This window comes from Toxorhynchites rutilus, chromosome 3 (assembly GCF_029784135.1).
Source record: "Toxorhynchites rutilus septentrionalis strain SRP chromosome 3, ASM2978413v1, whole genome shotgun sequence".
In the NCBI taxonomy this organism is placed as follows: Eukaryota; Metazoa; Arthropoda; class Insecta; order Diptera; family Culicidae; genus Toxorhynchites; species Toxorhynchites rutilus.
The window spans coordinates 287916765-287936403 of NC_073746.1; the positions used below are offsets into that span (position 1 = coordinate 287916765).

General features: G+C 37.7%; 1 protein-coding gene across 4 annotated transcripts in view; it reads right to left on the reverse strand.

Annotated features, from left to right (window-relative positions):
- The window catches only part of LOC129780416 (myogenesis-regulating glycosidase), a 46201-nt gene that overhangs the window by 13968 nt on the left and 12594 nt on the right, over positions 1-19639 (reverse strand). For 3 of the 4 annotated variants that reach the window (XM_055788682.1, XM_055788684.1, XM_055788683.1), the window contains 4 exons: positions 17703-18082; positions 17478-17640; positions 15852-15985; positions 6901-7069 (listed from right to left, as the gene is read on the reverse strand). In XM_055788682.1, coding sequence (XP_055644657.1) covers positions 6901-7069; positions 15852-15985; positions 17478-17640; positions 17703-18058 — 822 coding nt within the window. In that variant the 5' untranslated portion in view covers positions 18059-18082. Of the gene's footprint in view, positions 1-6900; positions 7070-7547; positions 7736-15851; positions 15986-17477; positions 17641-17702; positions 18083-19639 lie in introns of those variants that run through there. The other variant, XM_055788685.1, reaches the window with a different exon arrangement.

The window sequence follows — 19639 nt, forward strand, 5'->3', positions numbered from 1 at the left end:
AGGTAAATTAAAATCAAAAACACTGTAACATTGATTAAAAATCCTACACATACTATTGACAGGTTCATTTCTACCATAATTGGTTCAAGCAACAGAGAGGCGAAGAAAGTTGTGGAAGCGAAAATTACGACGACGAATGTCTATATTATGGCTTATGGGTCGCAGCAATCGATATTCGAGAGCAGAAGATCTGAAATGAATATGGCTTTAGCTATATCACGACGCAAGGATAACCGTTCAAGCCCTATAAGGTTACAACGATCTTCATATCTAGAAAGGTTGAGAGGATCCTTCCAAGGCAGAATACGAAGAGCAAATCGCACAATTTTGTTTTCGAATATTTTCAATCCGTTGCATTTCGTTCTGATAGTGTGGGAACAGACAACGGCAGCATATTCCAGTGTTGATCGAACAAGGGAACGCTAAGCATTTCAATGATACAACGCTTTTAAAGAGTGTGTATCATTGAAATGCTTAGTAACTCGGAAACAAAATCCTAAGCTTTTTGACGCTTTTGCTGAGATGTATGCGATGTGATCTTTAAAAGTAATCTTAGAATCAAGCATGAATCCCAAGTCTTTAATAGTATTATCATTCCGTAATGTAGTTTCGAAAATTGAATAGTCAAAACGAACAACGGAGTGTTTGCGGGCAAAAGTGATTACCGAACACTAGGAAGCATTCAAAACCATGCGATTAGTGACGCACTAGTCAACGAAAATGTTCAACTGAGATTGCAGATATAGAGCAACCTGACAACTGACTTAATTGAACAGTTTCAAGTCATCTGCATACGATAACTTCAAACAACGGATGGAGAGCATCATTTAAATATAAAAAAAAATACGGACCGAGGTGTGAATTCTGTAACCGAGTACTTATCGTCATAGATATCACATCATATATATTCTCCTGATTTGATTCCCGTTCCGGCTGGTGAACTTTTCATCAACGATTTTTTTTACTCACAGTATGGCCAGAGTTTTCCACTCAGAACACATGGAATGTTTATTATTTGACAAAAAAATTCGCATCTAAACACGCAAAAATTGGAAAAAAAACAACCAGTCGATGACCTTGCAGATCACCTTAATGTGTTTAAACTTTATCAAAGATACAATTTATTCCTTCGCTTAACACTTTAGACGCCCCGTCACTTTCCTCGCTCAAATTGAGTAGGATTTTTAGAAGGAATTTGATAAAATATGCACCTAAATGTAACTTTAGGATATGAAGAAAAATAATTAAATCATAACCATAATAAAGGGTGTGTCACATCAAATTGCATCACGGAAAAAACGCTGTAGAAATTTAATTTTTAGGAATTATATCTTCAGCTTTCGCTTATAATCAGATAAGAGTGTATAGATCACGTTGGCCATGCTTCACTGTCAATTTTTCGTAAATTTGGAAAAATGTCGTCGAACGAAAAAGAGCGTCGTGAATTAATCCTGCGCACTCATTTCGAGAATCCGGAGTTGTCACATCGGGACATCGGTAAGATGCTGGGAATCGTCCAATCCACGGTCAGCAGAGTACTAAAATGATACTTCGAGAACCTAACCATCGACCGGAAGGAGAAGAACGGCAAAAATGGATGCTCCTTCAGTGAAAAAGATCACAAGCGCGTAGTTAAGCAGTTTAGACGTGATCCAAGAAGTTCGGTCCGGGATGTCGCCAATAAGCTGAATTTGTCAAGTTCATTCTTCCAGCGGACCAAGCAGCGGGAGGGCATGCGTACATACAAGGTTCAGAAGGCTCCTAACCGCGACGAAAGGCAAAACATAGTGGGGAAGACGCGAGCCCGGAAGCTGTATACCGAAATGCTGACGAAGCCGCATTGCCTGGTAATGGACGACGAAACCTACGTCAAAGCGGACTTTCGTCAGCTGCCGGGCCTGTTGTTCTTCTCCGCAGAGGACAAATTCAGCGTTCCGGAGTAGATTCGCAAGCAGAAACTATCCAAGTTTGCCAAAAAGTACATGGTGTGGCAAGCGATCTGCTCTTGCGGAAAGCGGAGCGCCCCCTTCGTAATCACCGGCACGGTAAAATGACAGGTTTACCTTAAGGAGTGCCTACAGAAGCGCTTACTACCACTATTGAAGCAGCACGAGGGCCCGACCATCTTCTGGCCGGATCTCGCTTCGTGCCACTATTCAAAGGACGTGTTGGAGTGGTACGAAGCCAACGGGATCACCTTCGTGCCAAAGGAAATGAACCCGCCCAACGCGCCGGAGCTTCGCCCAATAGAGAAATATTGGGCGATTATGAAGCAGGCCCTCCGGAAGAACCCAAAAGTTGTCAAATCGGAGGCGAACTTCAAGAGCAAATGGATTTCTGTTAAAAAAAACTACAACCTGACGTTGTACAGAACCTTATGGACGGGGTAAAGAGGAAGGTGCGAGCATACGGGCTTGGGCTCGAAGTATGAATAAAAAGAAAATGCCAAAAGTTGTTTAATAGTTTTTATTTTACTGTCTAAAATTTTCAAAAGGATCGGTCTACTGGGCGAATTTCTACAGCGTTTTTTCCGTGATGCAATTTGATGTGACACACCCTTTATTATACTGTTTATTCTATACTTTTTATTAATTTATAGTACGGATGGTTTGCACTGCAGTTTTTTGCAAAACTCCTATACTATGACTTTGGCATGTGTTATTGTTATCAATTCGTCTTCAACTGAGAACAAACATTGCTAGATCATACTCTGCGAGAAACTCAAAAACGGCGCGTTGGGCGTCGAACGTGTTAAAACGGGGTAGATAGGAAATTAAAAAGGAAAATATCACTGTTATCGATCAAATGAAATTAGCATCACGAAATTGGAAAACTGAATCGCGGTCGTTTGATCGGCGACTACCCTGATAATAAACAAGCACCAACAACATAAGTGATCAGCTGTAAATGTTACTTAAAATATGGCTACTCTTCTGTCAAATTCAGTTTATGTTCTTAAACTACCAAATGAAATTTAAGTTGGTCGACAAAAAACGCTTTAAGCGAAAGGATAGTGTAATATCGTCGGAAATTCCATATCCATCTTTTGATCAACTACTCTTCGGAATTTTTAAATCCGATCTAGTCAGAATTACCAGAATGGATCACAATTTTTGCATTCTGTAATCCGTTTGACTCAAGTCCAATCGTATTGTGCAATTATGGCAACAATGCCACGCAGTTGGTCACTGAGCTTCGAATATGGATGAATTATTTTGATGTTTAGTTTGCTTCAAAACAATATTGTCACATTCATAACACTATTTAATTTAAGTCCATGTGAGATCCAGTGAGATCCATTTTTTCCATGGTGCAATGCCTTCACGTATTTGTTCGATATCCACGTGGAATCTATCTTTTATCGATTACATTCGAATAATATTCTAGGTCGTTAAATCGTTTATATAAAGTTTCCTGAATGAATATCTCCATTTTGATGAGTCCGGCACGGCACCATTACAGTCAAACTATGTTGAATTTAAACTGTATTTTACTTGCAACAAATAATAAATATATTCAAGGGAGGCTGTTTTGAGATATATTTTTTTCAATATTGAATTCAATTGTTGAGCAAGTTTTTCTAAATTATAATTAAATTCTTTCCAACAACTTTGTCGAACATCATATCTCATTCATGCAGCTGGATTGCGAGCTACAAATTAGAAGAAAAAAATCGGTAAAATTTAAATTTCACTGCATATGCGCTTATGAAATATTAGTCGTAATGAAAATAGGTCAGTAATGATGATAATTTCAATTTTCGGTAGCTGCCAACATATGTACAAGGTTTGAAAACATCGGAGAAGGCCGGGTAAAAATCGGCTATTTAGTGTATGAAGCAGGATATTGAGCAAGATTCCACGGGTGTAAACGCAGCAGTGAATTAATAACAAAATAGATGTTTTCCTACAAACGGAAATTCCTACGAGTGTAAAAAACGTCTGAGAGTGGTATTCCGAAATTGATAGGTGGAAAGAAATTTAGGTGAACAGTTTATGTATGCTGAAAATTACGGGTAACGGTTACGAGTAAAGGTGAGACCAGAATGTCGCGTTATACGTCGCGACAATTGTGCTTTGACAGTTCATTTTGAATATGTGTGTTCCCATATAATCGTCCACAATGTTGAGTCGCGCCATTAGCATCGTTGTACTAAACGCTGACGTTTGTTCTAAACTTCTCGCGTTGAATATGTCAATGTGTTGTTTTATAACAATATTCAATCGATGTCGTGCACACAACAAGAACCATATTCTTCTACGTTCTCAGAAGTTTGAGTTTGAGTTTGAAACAAATTTTATCGAATTAGTGGAAACAAACGAGTGCCTTTGGTCGAAGGACTGTATAAAAACAGCTACGCGAAAGAAGAAAATTGGACTGATAAATCGAATGCACTGAAACAAGGTGGTAAGTTGCAGCTAAACATTATTTTGGTTCTATGGTTTTATTTTGTAGTGGTTTTATTTTGTAGTGGAAGAATGGTAGTGATGAAAAGAAGGTCGAAAAGCCTCCGCGAGGAATATATTCGCGGAATAAATGCGCTGTCAAAAGCACCGACTGCAGTTCCATCATGGTCGTATTTTTAAGCAACAACATTTCTTGAAACACATCCTCAAAATATGGTAAATTATAACTACATCTACAGTAATACTCGACGGCTTAAATAACGAAATTTTTGTATTGTATTATTGCCAGCAAAAAACGATCGGATCTCATGTGGATAGTTCCGGCGAAACATCTTGTGCGCTGAATACTGTTCCGGCTGCCCCCTGGGTGAACGCGAAACCACAAGGAAAAGAAACAATCGGTAGCACAAAGCATTTGATTTCCGTTCGGTTGATGGTGAAAACATTTTGTGCTGCAGAACCTACGAGACAAGATGCCCTCGTAAAATACCTTTGAAAATCGATGGAGAAGATGCCGATATCGATTGTTAAACTGCTGGAAGCTGAGTTCTTGGATTAATGCCTCACCGATTTTCATCTGAATAAAATCGTCGACCTCAATGAGTCTTCAAATGTTTAAAAGTACAGATCGGACTCGATTATATATAGTCGACCATTTTTTTCATCAATTATTTTCAAATCCTGCACATAATCGAATCTCAAGAAAACAATTTTTTCATTAATGTATGAATGTCAAACATTAATAGAAAAATAGCTTTTTTGTGATTCGATTATGTATTGGATTCCAAAATTAACGTTGAAAGTGAAATTACGATTATATATAATCGAGTCCGACCTGTATTATCAATCGGAATGCGAGAATAAAAAAATACGAAATTGATATTTTAATTTTTTAATTTCCAATTATCTTTTACATAGCCGGTGAGCAGTAAATCAGTAAGTAAGCCTTACTAGAATTGTTCCTTATTTGAATTTCTGTAGCTGACAAATCCATAAGAAATGAAATTTTAGAACGCCATTCTTTCAAATTCATAGTACCTTCACAACTCTCTGCACTCATGAAGTTGTGGAGTTTTCGCGAGTTCAGTAAACGTGAGTTAAGTTTTCGATAGTTCTTCTAACACGATAAAGCCGATAGTTGAAGCTTCCATAAACAGCCGTAAGTTGTTGCATGAGGTTGGGCTTTCGAGGAAACGCTGTGTTACCAACAATGTGATGTGGAAATATTTTGTAGAAGTCAGACGCGGTATAAGGACCAAGCTAATTGATATCGTTTCAAAAATAGTCTTCTTGAAACTCAGAGCTGGTAAAATCTCCTCCATCGATATCTCCACTATATGCACCAACATCAATGAAGCGTAAATTATAATTGGCATCATCACTTTTTTGTTGAGGCTATACAACCTTAAAGAGACATAAGTCGAGTTCAGAAATTAATTGAGGTCTCTGTCGTATCAGCATATCGAACATCTCTCCTGTTCGCGGTTTTGGCTCGTAGGTTGAACTCACCATCTACGATAACCGGTGCCCCGAATATTATTCCGGGTGACATAAATAGCAGCTACGGCACCAGTTGCTCTCCGATATCGGCTCGTGTATTTTTTCAGATCGAATTTTTTTGACTATATGTAGTCTGCAAACAAAGAATACTTATAAGAAATTACAGATTCACTCGTTGAATGAATCTTTTGAGCGTATTGCTTCGTTTTTGTTTACATGTAAAGCGGCAACGCAAACGTTAGATTGTGATTTTATATCAACCGATTGCGTCAAGCGAATGTTTTAGTACAAAACGCAAGCAATGACAGCTGACGAGAAGCGACGCTCAACGCGGCATTCTGGTCCCACCTTAACTTTGCACGGCTGCTGCAGGATTTTTTTCAAACCTCTCAAAGAATTATGAATTGTTCGTTCCCTCCAAAAGTGACAATTTAAAATACAAAATTACAGTTGGAATTATCGCTGTTATTAGTTTGAAGTTCGCGATCAGTGAGTGATCCAATCTCCTGTAGACACAGCAAATATATTATCGTGTTGCTGCGGTAGAAGTACTAAAAGTAAGCCTTTCTTTCCAGTATAATCAACCATTCAACACCTTCTGTGAATAAAACAGAAAACATCACGCTGTGGTTGTGTGTGAGGCTTAATGCAACAGCACGTAGGCGTCATTATTCAATTGAGTACGTCTCCGACTGTCCGATGCTGGATAAGCGTCATTTCGTGAAAAGAAGCACAGTTGAAATGAAGCGATGACGTTTTGGCACCGGTGTAATTGAAAAATCACCTCCGTCTGGGGATTTTAGTCCAAGGGTGGATTTTCGACTTTCTAAAGTCTCTGCTGTAGATTTGTAGAAGTCGTGCGTCATTCGATGACATTGCCATGAAATGTTAAAATGATAATTTTCTATATTGTTAATGGGAACTACAAAATCTTTGAATATATTACTGATACAAGTGATCGGATACTAATGAATGAAGTAAGTTTGGTTCTTACCTGCATCTTCTCCTTGAGCAAACTCGCCAGCGAGTTAATGCTGGTGATGGAGTTCTGATTGCTCAGCACGCTCTGGGAATCGAAATCATTCGCCATCATTTCCCTGTCGTTGAGTCTAAGCGCCGGCAGCGGAGCAATAGAATTTCGTCGTTTATTCCGGAATGTGTTTCTGGAAGACAACACAAAAACACAAATTTCACAATGAACTTCGAACACACTGCAAAACGGTACACATGAAACACAACTCCAAAGCTTCTTCTAGGTAATAAAATACTAGAACTGAAATTCCACCGTACATTCACGGTTAGCTAGTGCTATCAATGTTCACTTTTCTGGCTTTGAACGACAATGTTGTTGATAGTAAACATCAACCAATGCAAATTGTGCGCCATGTATTTACGTTGCCTCTGCTGTTTGAATTGCATTATTGGAATCAGAACGGGCATGGAAAAATTCACCAATTCACCGAATAAGCAAATATGTTGAACAAATAAATGTCGCCGTGATGTTAATTTGGCAAACACAAAACATTCCTTCGTTCAGCATTAGTCCCGTGGACTGAAGATTTCGACAAATCGCCATGGGTCGGTCCCAATGAATCAACCCCGAGGACTTTCACACAGGAAGCGACTAAATAATCTACTCACTTTGTCCTCGATCACACACGCACAGAACTTTCTTGATTCACTAGAAGCGCGTTCGCAGCTGAAAGATCAGCTGTAACGGCCGGTCAGCAGGAGTGTGGTTATCCGTTTGGAAAATTTGCACACGGAATAAGTCGAAGTAAAACACCCGCACCGTTAAACGTTATCGCACCGACTGAAGGCGAGCAGCCCGTTTCTAGCAATTGGAAGCTCTCCTCCAGGCCGCCACAAATGGAGAATACATGCTCAGCTCGGTATGAGATAAAAGTACAATTGACAATGTCGACAACGTTGGGAAGATTCGTCATGAAGTTCTTAATGGGGTAAGACGACTAAATTAGCCACTTAGGCTGTGTTTGCGCGATGATGTTTGAGTTCTACATTTTTGCAACCGATTCCATGAGGTTATAGAAAATGTATAACGCTTCCTAGCTATAATATGGAACACATTTGGTAAGCTGGAAAATCCCGAACAAAATTTCACTGTTTTATGTTTCTGAACTATTTCTGCATACGTTTTTAACCCAGTTCTATTATCTATGTCACTGGAAAAAATATTTGATTTCTAGTCTAAACAGCCATTCCATAACATTTTTTTGAAACAGGTGGTTCAAAGACATATTTCTGAATTTATTGTAACTTCACTGGAAAAGCAAACAATAATGATTCACATCTCATAAAAGGTTACTTATTAACCATAATATTTGTTCACGTGTAGTTGAAAGAACAAACACTTCATCAAGAATATTCAAAGGGAGTTTTCAACGGTTGCTAATGATAGTGAATGATTGAAAAAGATTATGTTTCTTCAAATGATTTTGGTTCTTATATTGGTATTCTAAATGCGCCCCCCAATTACTAAACTGTGAGCATTCTAGGCCACTGCATTTCCAAGAACAAATTTATGCTCTAAATAGTATGTCAATTAAGTTTAGGGACTAGCTGTGAAAAATAACTTTTGAACAAGTTATTTTAATATTTGTTGAGTTTATTATTCAAAGTTGTTCCCTTGATTTAACACGTTGAGCCCCGAAATGTTCTCTTTTCATTCAGCCCGAATCAAGAGCGCTTGCACAATATCAATGTCGGTCTCAGATGCCAAAGATATTTATTGTATAAAAAGAAAATAGTCGGAAATTCCACTAGAGTCACATTTTGTAACATATCTGAAAACAAAGGTCTATTTTTTATGTTCTTACTTTGTAACTGTCAGTGCTCCCCTAACAAAAAGCTCAATGTCGGTCGCTAGTGGCTCAACGTGTTAATAGCGATTCAAATACATGCTCTAGTGAAAATAGTGGTCAACAAAGTTGTTCGAATGGCCCCCAAGTCATCAAAAGTGTTCTTTTGTCAGATTTTATTTAAACTTCTAAGGAAAAAGGAAAAAAAACTTATTAGTGAGGATTTAGTTTGTTTATTTTCGGCTGGAGCTCGACATCTACCGAAACATTCATGGCCCTCAAGGGCACTTCTTTTATTTCCTTCCAACCGTTAGACACTTCTTGAAGGTGTTTAACTAATGAGACACGGATTCTAAGTTTGCTAGCGATGAATAGATAAGAAGCTTCCGGATTATCATCGTAAGTGCACAAAATCTTTTCGGATGTGATTTTCTGTTTCGACGACATGATTGTAAGTACTGCATGAACTGCTCTGAAAGTTTGCAGATGAAAGCAATACGCTTTCAACTAGTTTTATGATTCAGATTCCAAATTTATGTGTGCATTTTTTATCGAATAAACTCGAGCACACAATTTTCCTTGTGTCACCAGTTCCTCAATTGTTTCCCTAAAATGGGAACAAAATTGTGCGTGAAAGATAATTCCAATATTTTGTTTATGTCATTATGAGTGAAGGATTTCACCACCGAATAACTAATTTTCTCAATTGAAGACTTAGGCGTTCGACTTGAAATTCGTCTATCTTGATTTTTGAAACGCTATAACTTCGTGAAAAATCGACGCATAGGGAATGGGGTGCAAATCTTTTTTAAGCTTCAAGTTTCGGATTATTTTACCAACAAATTTTATCTTTGTGTGTTGTTTGTATTGCAAAAAAGTTGTTTCAATGTTTTTGTGAACACATTTTTTTGCTAGCTAAGTCAACATCAAATCCAATTAACCTTATCAACCAGCTTCTATTTGATTTCTAGAACGTTCTTGTAGGACCTTTCAATACAGAGATATGTTTGTTAAAAACTAACCCGTCGTCTTTGATGATGAATAATTCAATAATGATTGAACCGTAAATCAGAAGCGGGTTTCAAAACTAAAATAAAACCTATCCCACAAGTGATGTTTTTCGACTATAATTCAACATTTTGAATGCGATCCAATGTGAGAGTCCGAGATCTTTATAAGATTTTCCACTAACCAAGTCTTTGATCAACTGGCCTTCACAGACCACTTAGCCAATGATGTGTCGTTTAACTGACCTTTCTGCGTTTGGACATAGCGTAACTTCTACACCACCATTCAATCCGAACAACCCGGACCTGTTTGTTTAACACTAAACCTACGACGAGGGGTCAAATGTCCCTTTTTAAACTCTTTGTTAATGATTTTTACAAGTAGCATTCTCACGCCGTCATTTGCCTACACTATTTTTCTTAAAACATACATCAAATGGATCTTTCAATATTCACTCCTCTGTTGTTATATTTTTTACTGAAAAATATATGTAATCCACCCTAAATACTAAAAAGGGTCATTTGACCCGTGCAAGCATCCATGTGATATCATAAAGATTTGAAAGTGTGTGATACAAAACCGATGCATTACACATTTGAACAACTCATTTTTATGATACAAGAGACGGGGCCCCGCCGAGGTGTAGGTTTACCCAATATACTCCGAATAAACTGGATAAGTGTTCATCCTCGTTGGAGAATTGGTTGTTCTGAAACTAATGGAATTGTTCAAAGGATGCGGAAGAAATGTTACTACCGATCATTTCTTTACAAGCACATCACTAGCAGATAAATTGCGAAGAAAGAGAACCACAGTTGTCGGAACTATACGTGGAAATAAAAAGGAACTACCAAAATTCACCAAACAGAAGAAAAACCGTTTCTCAACAAATCTATATATGTCGAGTAATTGTTCAATTGCCATTTACAAAAGTATGCCGAAGAAAAAAGTGCTTCTTTTGAGCTGAAAGCATAATTCTACAAGCACCGAAAAAAACGATAAGCATATACCTGAGACGATGATCAGATTTTGGAATAATAGGGGAGAGGGGGGCACATTCGGACACTTTTTTTTCCTTGATTTTTAATATTTTTTGTAAACTTAAAAAAAATCCTGAATTCATCCTGGTTGTCATTTGGACATCAATGTATCATATGAGCGTGTTAGAGGTGTGCGTTGATGCGATTACGAATGGTTTATTCGAATTTTTGAAAATTGCCTTTTTGTCCGAATGTGCCCCATGTGTGGGGCAGTTTCAGACAGTCCTGGGGCACTTTCGGACAACGAAAAAAAATTAAAAGTTTATATTTATCAACAACTACTTCCGTTTCCTCTTATTTCCAGCATATTCTGCATTTTTCTGTTTGTCAGTATTTGTCTGAAAGGAAACTGCTTGCTATGAGAGTCAGTAAAAATTCGTGATTTTGCTTTCTTCCGTTTTCGAGTGGTGGTTTTCCGCGGTGAAGTTTTTGGAAAAGGTTCAACATTTTCCGGGGACAAAGTTGCCAAAGTAAAATCTATCTGTGCTGTAGACGCAATGTTTTGCAGCATTGTCGTATTACCCGTCAAGTCAGTTGCTACCTCCGCTCCAGTAGGTGAAATCATTTGAGCATTCAAAAGCCTTGTCCGAAAAAACTTTTCTAGAGAATGGATAGCAACCTGTCATTTTGAATCCAGCTAGTAAATTACTCAGATTGAAAGAAGCATTATAAGCCGTAACAGTTGAGAAACAGTTTTCCCGTTATGTAATCGTTTGTTGGGAAATTAGCAAAGACAATGGACCTAGTTGGACCACCTGTGAGCTAGAATCATGAAAACGTTCTATTCGAAACTAGTTCGATAGCTCTTTCCGTCTCATCTTCGTTGATGCTGGTTCCACCGAATGTGCCCCGTGAACGATGTCCGGATGTGCCCCACCACCATCCGAAGACAAAACATAATTTTATCTAATAAATAAACCTTTATTTCCCCATTGTATGCACGTTTTTTCATTTCATATTAGTTACTAAACGAGGTGGTGTACTTAAATTTCTAAATCGTTCACAAAGGAATTAGGGAAATACTTACACCTTCAAGCTCAAAAGTTTCGAAACGTGTATAAAAAAGGGCACTGTGTTGTTTTCGTAAGTATTAAACGACCAGGAGATGTCAAACCATATGACAGCTGTTGGTGGAAGGGCTGTTAACTTACTCATAATTTTAATTTGGTTGAAAATTGTACCACTTAATTTTTACAAGCGTTGTCCGAAACTACCCCTCTTTCCCCTACTAAATACGGTATGGACACGACCAAATGGCTAAAAAATACTCCGTGAACTCGAAGTCTCAAAGATGGCCTACGCAGATTTTCTTAACTTGGCTTAACTTGGCTGGAACCAACACATGAATTTTATACAGAGAAACGACAGACGAAAAAATTCTAGACATCGGTTTTTATTCCAATTTGCTGAAGAACATGCCAAAGGTTTGCAGCAAAAGCATCAGGAAGAAATAGAAATTATAACAATAAATAAATAAAGTGCCAAATGGGTTATTGCACTGAAAACAAAATTACAAAAATCTGTTTCAAATGCAACAATATATGTATACAAAATGTGCCTTCGTGAACCCAATAGTTTGTTAAATATGCGATCATTAAAGTTGGCATATACTTTTTTTTAAAAATACAGTAATGCACATAACTTTAAGAAAGGGTCACTTGACCCGCTGTGATAGGAATAGGTATACATGAAGCATCGGTAGGTTTAGTGTTTAATGTGTAAACGTCAATGCTATTGAACAAAGCATTCATGTTTCACTGCTTCCCGTTTTCACTGTCGCTAATTACAGCAGCACTGTGTCAATGAATCTGCTAATTGGCCGATTGTAGAACAGTATAATTTTAGCGCCATTGATATTCCAAATTTACGATTGATTAGACCCATTTTTCAAAGTAGGGCTACGTTTTACAGGAATGTAACGAGTAGAAATTAAAAATCTTAAAAGTGAACATGTAACGATGAAATGAAGTATCGCTTAGTCAACGCTTAGAACTCGATGTTTGCATCAATCAAATGAAATGCAAAGTTTATAGTCTCTTAAAAACAAAGAAGAAGAAGAAGAAAATTGAGTATATTTCCATGCACCTTTTACTTGTACCCGGCGAGGCACAATTCACCAGACGAAGATATAAATAATAATTTTCATTTGAACTCCCTTCCAATTTCGCTCTAGACAGCGAGCGGTCACCAGTATATACTAAAGCTTACAAATTGGATTTTTGTTGCTTTTGTTGTTGTAGTCATCGTTCGCGCCGTACTGAACCATACAGTTCAAGCATTCTAAAAAGAAGAAACAACGCAATAAAACATACGTTTGTTGTTGGTTTTTCAATTTCTCCAGGATTCGCCCGGACTGCTTTTGGGAAAATGTGTAAAAAAATTGTAGCTGTTTCGAAATCCGTAAATTTAACTCATTCAATACCTCCAATAGAAAAAATATTTTTTTGATAAATTGTTTGTTAAATGAACTGAACTAAACTTCAAACGAGTTGTAAGAGTTGGCAGAAGGCCATTAAGAGCCATTAAGAGAGGTCCCTGTCTGGGAGGTCGAAAAATAATTATTTTTTACGATTTTTTATGATGTTAGGATTAAAGTGAAGTGTTCAGGTATTTTGGTTATTTTAAGGGTATATTTTAAGATGTATTCTCCATTTTTTGAGTGCACGAACAATGATTATTACGCTGTTGACAGCTGAATGCGTAGATGCTGTCTGAAAATCGGTACCTCGTGGTATCGGTTCTAAAGCAACGGGGTTTCGCAGAACGAATTCCAATGAATATTTTGAAACTTAAGGATAATAGTTAAAACGTTACATAGGATTTTTTTAAATTCAAAAAAATGCCAAAATGGCGGTCATTTTTGTAAAAAATGAGTTATTTTTCATGAAAAATTGCTGTTTGGAAGCTAATAAAAAATCGAAAAAATTATATATCAAAAAATGGCTATGTAACGCTTTAGATGATTCATTTTTACATGCTGATAAAAAATTTCAGCCAAATCTAGTAGATCCTGAGATATCCATACCACCAGCTTTATCCTTTGAGATGACCTTATACGTTTGGCTGTAACTTTCCAATGAAATCAAATATCCAGAAATCCCTTTAGAACAACATTCCAGAGAGCATAAGCCTTCGAAAAATGCAAAAAAAATATATTTTTTCGACATTCCATACCGGGGTCCCTCCTTAATAATAATTTGTGTAGGTTATCAATAAACTGTTGTTAAAAATACAGATAGATAGTCCAATGAAAAACTCGACATTCTCTGGTTTTCTTATATCGATGATCATAAAAGAACATAGAAATCACTATTAACCTTCCTCTACTCGTGTATAGGTCTGACAGATCGAGCATCAATGAGGTGGCTGAAAACAATATTTTTTGGAGTTTTTTCACTCAATTATATCTTTTTCTTTAAATAAATACCAAGAACGCCAAAAAATACACAAAAGCAATATCACAAAGACGCGCACAGTCCAGAGTACACAACTTACTATTTTTCGCCCGAGTATAAGAGTGTTTATAAAACCGTCCCTACAGAAATACTAATCGACCGTCCGTCTGTTTTCTTTTGTTTATTTTATTTGGCTATCTATACGAAAGGGAAAGGGGAACGGACAAGTGAATTTTTAGGGAGACGTATACAGCGAAAATAAACTTAAAATTGCATCTAGCTAAAAGATCACGAAGTGTTATGCGTGAGTATACCCTTCCGAACCTCTCAATCTGCAGCCAGTTCAGTTGTTTCATTACAAAATTTTTTACATTACCAACGCACTCGATATCATAATACCATTCTCAATAATTTGATAATAGCAAGACCTACGAGACGGAAACTTGTTTTGAGCACGAAATGATTGTACTACAACCATTCCAATATAATCTCTGTCAATCTCTATCTCTTTTCATTATTTTAAGTAAGTAAGTATCTATGTTTTTTAAGTTGGCACCAGTGTCAGTGGTTTCGAAATAAATTTTGTCACCCGATTTGTCATTTAGTTTGTTTACAGAGCCAATAAGAACAAGTTTTTTTTTTGCTCGGCGGTTTTTGTTATGGATAATTCTATTGGTCAAAGATATTGTGTAAAATTTTATGTTGCAAACTAAATTTACTGTGCCGAAACGTTCAAAATGTTGCAGAATACATTTGGTGATTCAACTTTGTCGAAAATATGGGTGTGTGAACAGTCAGACATTCAATGACGACCGTTGAACGATTAACCACGTCAAATACGACCATGCACCCATTCAACTGATGAAAACATCTACAAAATAAAAGGAACGATGCTTATAAATCGTCATTTAAGTTTGAGAAAGCTATCCCGTGAATTTTATATCTCTCACGAGACCGGTCGTCATGTTTTGATTGATGTTTTGGGCATGTGGAAAATCGCAGCTCGTGCCAAAAGAGTTCAATTTTCTTCAGAAAACTTAATTGCAATCAAGTAGCTGCAAACATGCTTGAACGATCAAATTCTGATCCGACGTTCATCCAACCCATAATAACTGGCGACGTGACATGGGTGTGACTTTTACCTATTTCCGGAACTCAAATTACCGCTTTGTGGGACCCGTTTTGACAGTACTGAAGACATCGAAACGAATTCACTGCGTGAACAGAAGGCAATTCACGCCTATAAAAATTGTTTCGATGACTGGATTGTTCGATGCAAAAAGAGTATTGCTTCAGAAGGGGCCTATTTTGAAGACAATAATTTAAATTTAGATAATAAATAAAGCATTTTTCCTTGAAAACACAAATTCTCAATATACATTTGACAGAATGTATATCGATTTATGAAAAACTGTTAGGAAAGGGTAAAAAGTTGTTAAAAGAAAAACTTTTATCACATATGCCCATTTTGTTATGTATGAAGGATTTGAGCCAAGTAGATTGCCGTTAAATTTCACAACCATTGAAGAAATTTCTTGAATTTCTTGAATTAGCTCATACCTCCACATCCGCACAGTTTGAATAAATTCTGAGAGGGTACTGCCAACCTCATAGACGAGTTGGCCCGAAATTCGTCAGTTACGAAATGATATTGTATTTTTACATTAGTTTGTGCATACATACCTTGGGTTGCGAGATTCGTCATCTTCGGTACTCTCACTTTCATATTGCAGCATTGGTTTCAAGCTTGGTACCGACGAACTTGGCGTTACCGGCGAAGCAGTTGTCTCTGAACTGATGCTTCGATTTTCAATAATCTGGAAGGAGAAAAAATATGGAATGGATTACATTCTAGTTGAAGCAAGGAAAAGGTTCGGTTGAATATTAATCACAAATTTGTGCCCATTCGAATAATCATTCACTATGATAAACAGTGGTGAGGAAAAAATTATAATACTGCTATCGTACTTCATTATTTCCTATTTGAATGCCAGTTTCATTTGTTGCATGCTTCAATATTACTTTATGCTATCAGCGGATACGTTATTGAAACGCTATTTAAACTAGAAACATGCTTACTGTAAAACTTCCCATTAGTCTGTTATTTATAATGCAAATTCGTCTTTCACAATCTTCCGTAGGTTTTCTTTACTGTCCAAATATGCCTGGTAACACTCAGTGATGGAAAACGGTTTTTTCTTGTTTTTAGCTGGATAATCATGACTGGAAATAATTTATATAGAATTATGTGCCTCTGTTCAAAAAATATTAACGGTTAAAAGTAGACTAGAGGGATTTAATTTGTTTGTTATTCTAATTCAATCGAAAAACACAGTTGGCGCTTACGTCAACCATGCATATTTGGGCAGTTTAGGGTTCGAATATATATTTCCATTTTCAGGTCAGAACACATAAGTTCAATCATCGTTCCCTAAAGTCCAGAAATCGTATTTTAGTGTTATGGAATTTGTGGATCGCACCTTATAGACGCCATTTTTGTGTTTTGTGGAAGCGGAAGTTTCAGCGATAATTCGGACGATCCAAAACAGCGTGATGCAAATGCTACCAAACAGAAAAAATGTTAACCACAGCGCAACATATTTTTTCATTACACACAAAAGTTAGCCCATCATTGGATAATGCATTGAAAAATTTACCACACTGATATGGTAGAATCCAAACAGATAACCCAAAAAGTAATATCACATCAGCCAGCATATGAAACTGACACGAAAAAATAACCTACACTATCAATTTATCTAATATTTTGGACATCACTGTATATGGAATGCTTCTGTAGCTACTTGGGCTGCATAACTGTAGGCGATAAACGGCTATTCAGTCAAAGCAAGTCAAAGCAAGATGCCCATGAGCAAAAAAAAACTATTAAACCACCATATCCGAATTTGCGCCAAACAAGCTCAATACAATGATGACTACATTTTTTAAAATGATCGTTCCTCATTAATCAATCGTTAATTTTTCTGGAACTAACCATAGGAACTACTAGCCATGAACCTGATTATCGCATGTATAAAAATACGACCGTTATGTCCATACTGTCACGAACTCTGATGTATGTCCTTGAAGTTTCAAAACAATTCTTTTCTTTATTAGTATACACGACACTATCACTATCAGCTCTCGAGAGAAATAATTTGTCTAGAGCTATCACATTTATTTTCGTCTCTCAAACACACAATATTCCTTATCGATGCATCCATCAAGACATCCTCTAAAAGCTTATCAAACTGACGTCTTCATCCGACCATGTTCTCTTTGTAATTCGAATGAAAACCAAGCACTTACCAGGATTTGGGTTTCCTCCTCATCAGCTCTCGCCTGATGCAAAGCATTCAGCTCCTCTTCGGTCAGGGTGGGTAGTGAGATGGAATTACGTCGCAATCCAACCAGTCTATCCTGGATACATTTAAGCTCGGTGGACTTATCCTTCGCTTCCTCCTCAAGATCGCTGCAATAGTAAATGGTATGTAATTGGATTTAACGACTAGGATCGCGTTGCAATCTACTAACACTCTCGATGCACTCCTTTCGTGTTCAATGGTAACGGTTAGCTTCTCCTGATTGCGACGCTCCGCTAGGGACGGCATCTTGAAACGATTTACGTAGGCCATCGCCAAGTTCTCCTGACTCTCAGTCATAACATCATCCTCATCGTCTTCCGAATCGGACTCATTGCCACTCGTGCCACCTCTGCCCTCACCTTCGTCGTCATCATCGTCGTCGCTGTCATCCACGGAATCGACGAATGGTATTTTGTCCCCTCCCTCCAGCAGGTGCCGATCTACCTCGCCAAAGTGCTGCCTCTCGCCGCCACTGCTGCCTTCACGCGGTCGCTGATAACCGCTCAGTCTGGACGCATCGCTCATGTCAATCCGAATCTATATGGTATGCTAAACTCCCATATGGGAGCCAACACAAAGATGATTGAAAAAAATATATAATTTCAGCGCGAAGTAATGACTAAAGTACGACACACATGTAACGTAACATCACATTCGTTGACTACCAATAGGTTCCATTAAAACTGTGAAGGATTATTCCAAAAGAAAAGTTAATGTTTCGTTGACTTAACGTGGTATGTGTAACGCACTTAAATCGGCAGCAAGCTACATTTGCGAATTCAACCACTGCGGGGAGGGTATTTGGACAAACGGGATTATGTGCTACCCCCTATCAGCGCAACTCTCTTGACCATGTTAATCTTTACTGATTGCAAACGTTCGTGGCCGAGTGTAGCACGGGATGTGAATATTAATCGATGATTGGAGCGTGGCAGAAGTAGCGAATTGTTCGCATCGTTCTTGAAAGTTCCGCAATTTTGAAGCATTGAGTTGGTCAATCCGCATCAGAACAAAGTGATGTTTTTTGAACAGTAACAATACCACGGCATTCAAGTGAATTATCATGATTAACACGTTGAGTCGCGCGTCGGTCACTGAGGAGTAACACTGAATATTCCATCTTTCTTGCGCCGATCTCATCAGATCGACAGTGGGCTTTTCGTTTGGAGAGTGTCGGAAACGACAGCAACAAAGTTAGAAAATGGAAACTGCGTCAAAACGTCGGAACACCTCCGCGATCTACGACTCGCAAGAAATGTATTGTTTTTGCGGACAAATGTTCCGGTAAGCTGATGGGGTATTACCAAAACTGAACTGGGGAAGCGCGAAAAAATGTCTAAAAATGCTACTTCGATGTCAGATACTGGAAAAAAGCAGCTGATTAAGTTAACCCGCAGCTTGTGCAGAAGTTGATGTATCAAGCCCAAAATTTGAATTTCCATTCGAGAGAATTGTAAATTGCAAAACCCATACTGAATCTTTAAAAACACTGATCATTTCCTTCTGAATGCGCTTTGTTCTAAATCAGGCAGATTCTCAAAAACATCCGATTGAAAGCATACCGATTCTAATTTGGCAGAAACGAAAAAAGATACAGTAATTGTTCGCTAACTGGTCCTGGTTTAACTGATCTGCTTTTTAACTGGGCGAACGTTAACTGGTCCTTGGACCAGTTGAGATTTGACCATATGACCAAAAGAACTTTTTCCATCAAACATGATCCTCTACCTTCTGATATATCCCAGGTCAGCTACCCCGCATAAAACAAAGTTGAAGTATGACCGTATTAATTGTCATCCGAATTTATTTCCTTCCTGCAATCACTGGGAATGTTAACCGTCGGAGAAAATCCTACAACAAACTTATTGTTCGCATAAACTGGCGTAATGCTTTTTTCAATTGAATTGAAATAACAAAATCTCATAAAACCCCTCCGGCCCAATTTTGACCGTCATTTTTTATTAAATAGACAGATTATTTTATATAAATTGTTCAAAGTCGTGATTCAGTTAGAAACAAGAAAAAACGCGTTTTCCCAACACTGAGAGAGTTGATGGTTACGTCAACCATGCATATTTGGGCGTCGGCTATCAACTTTATTTTAAG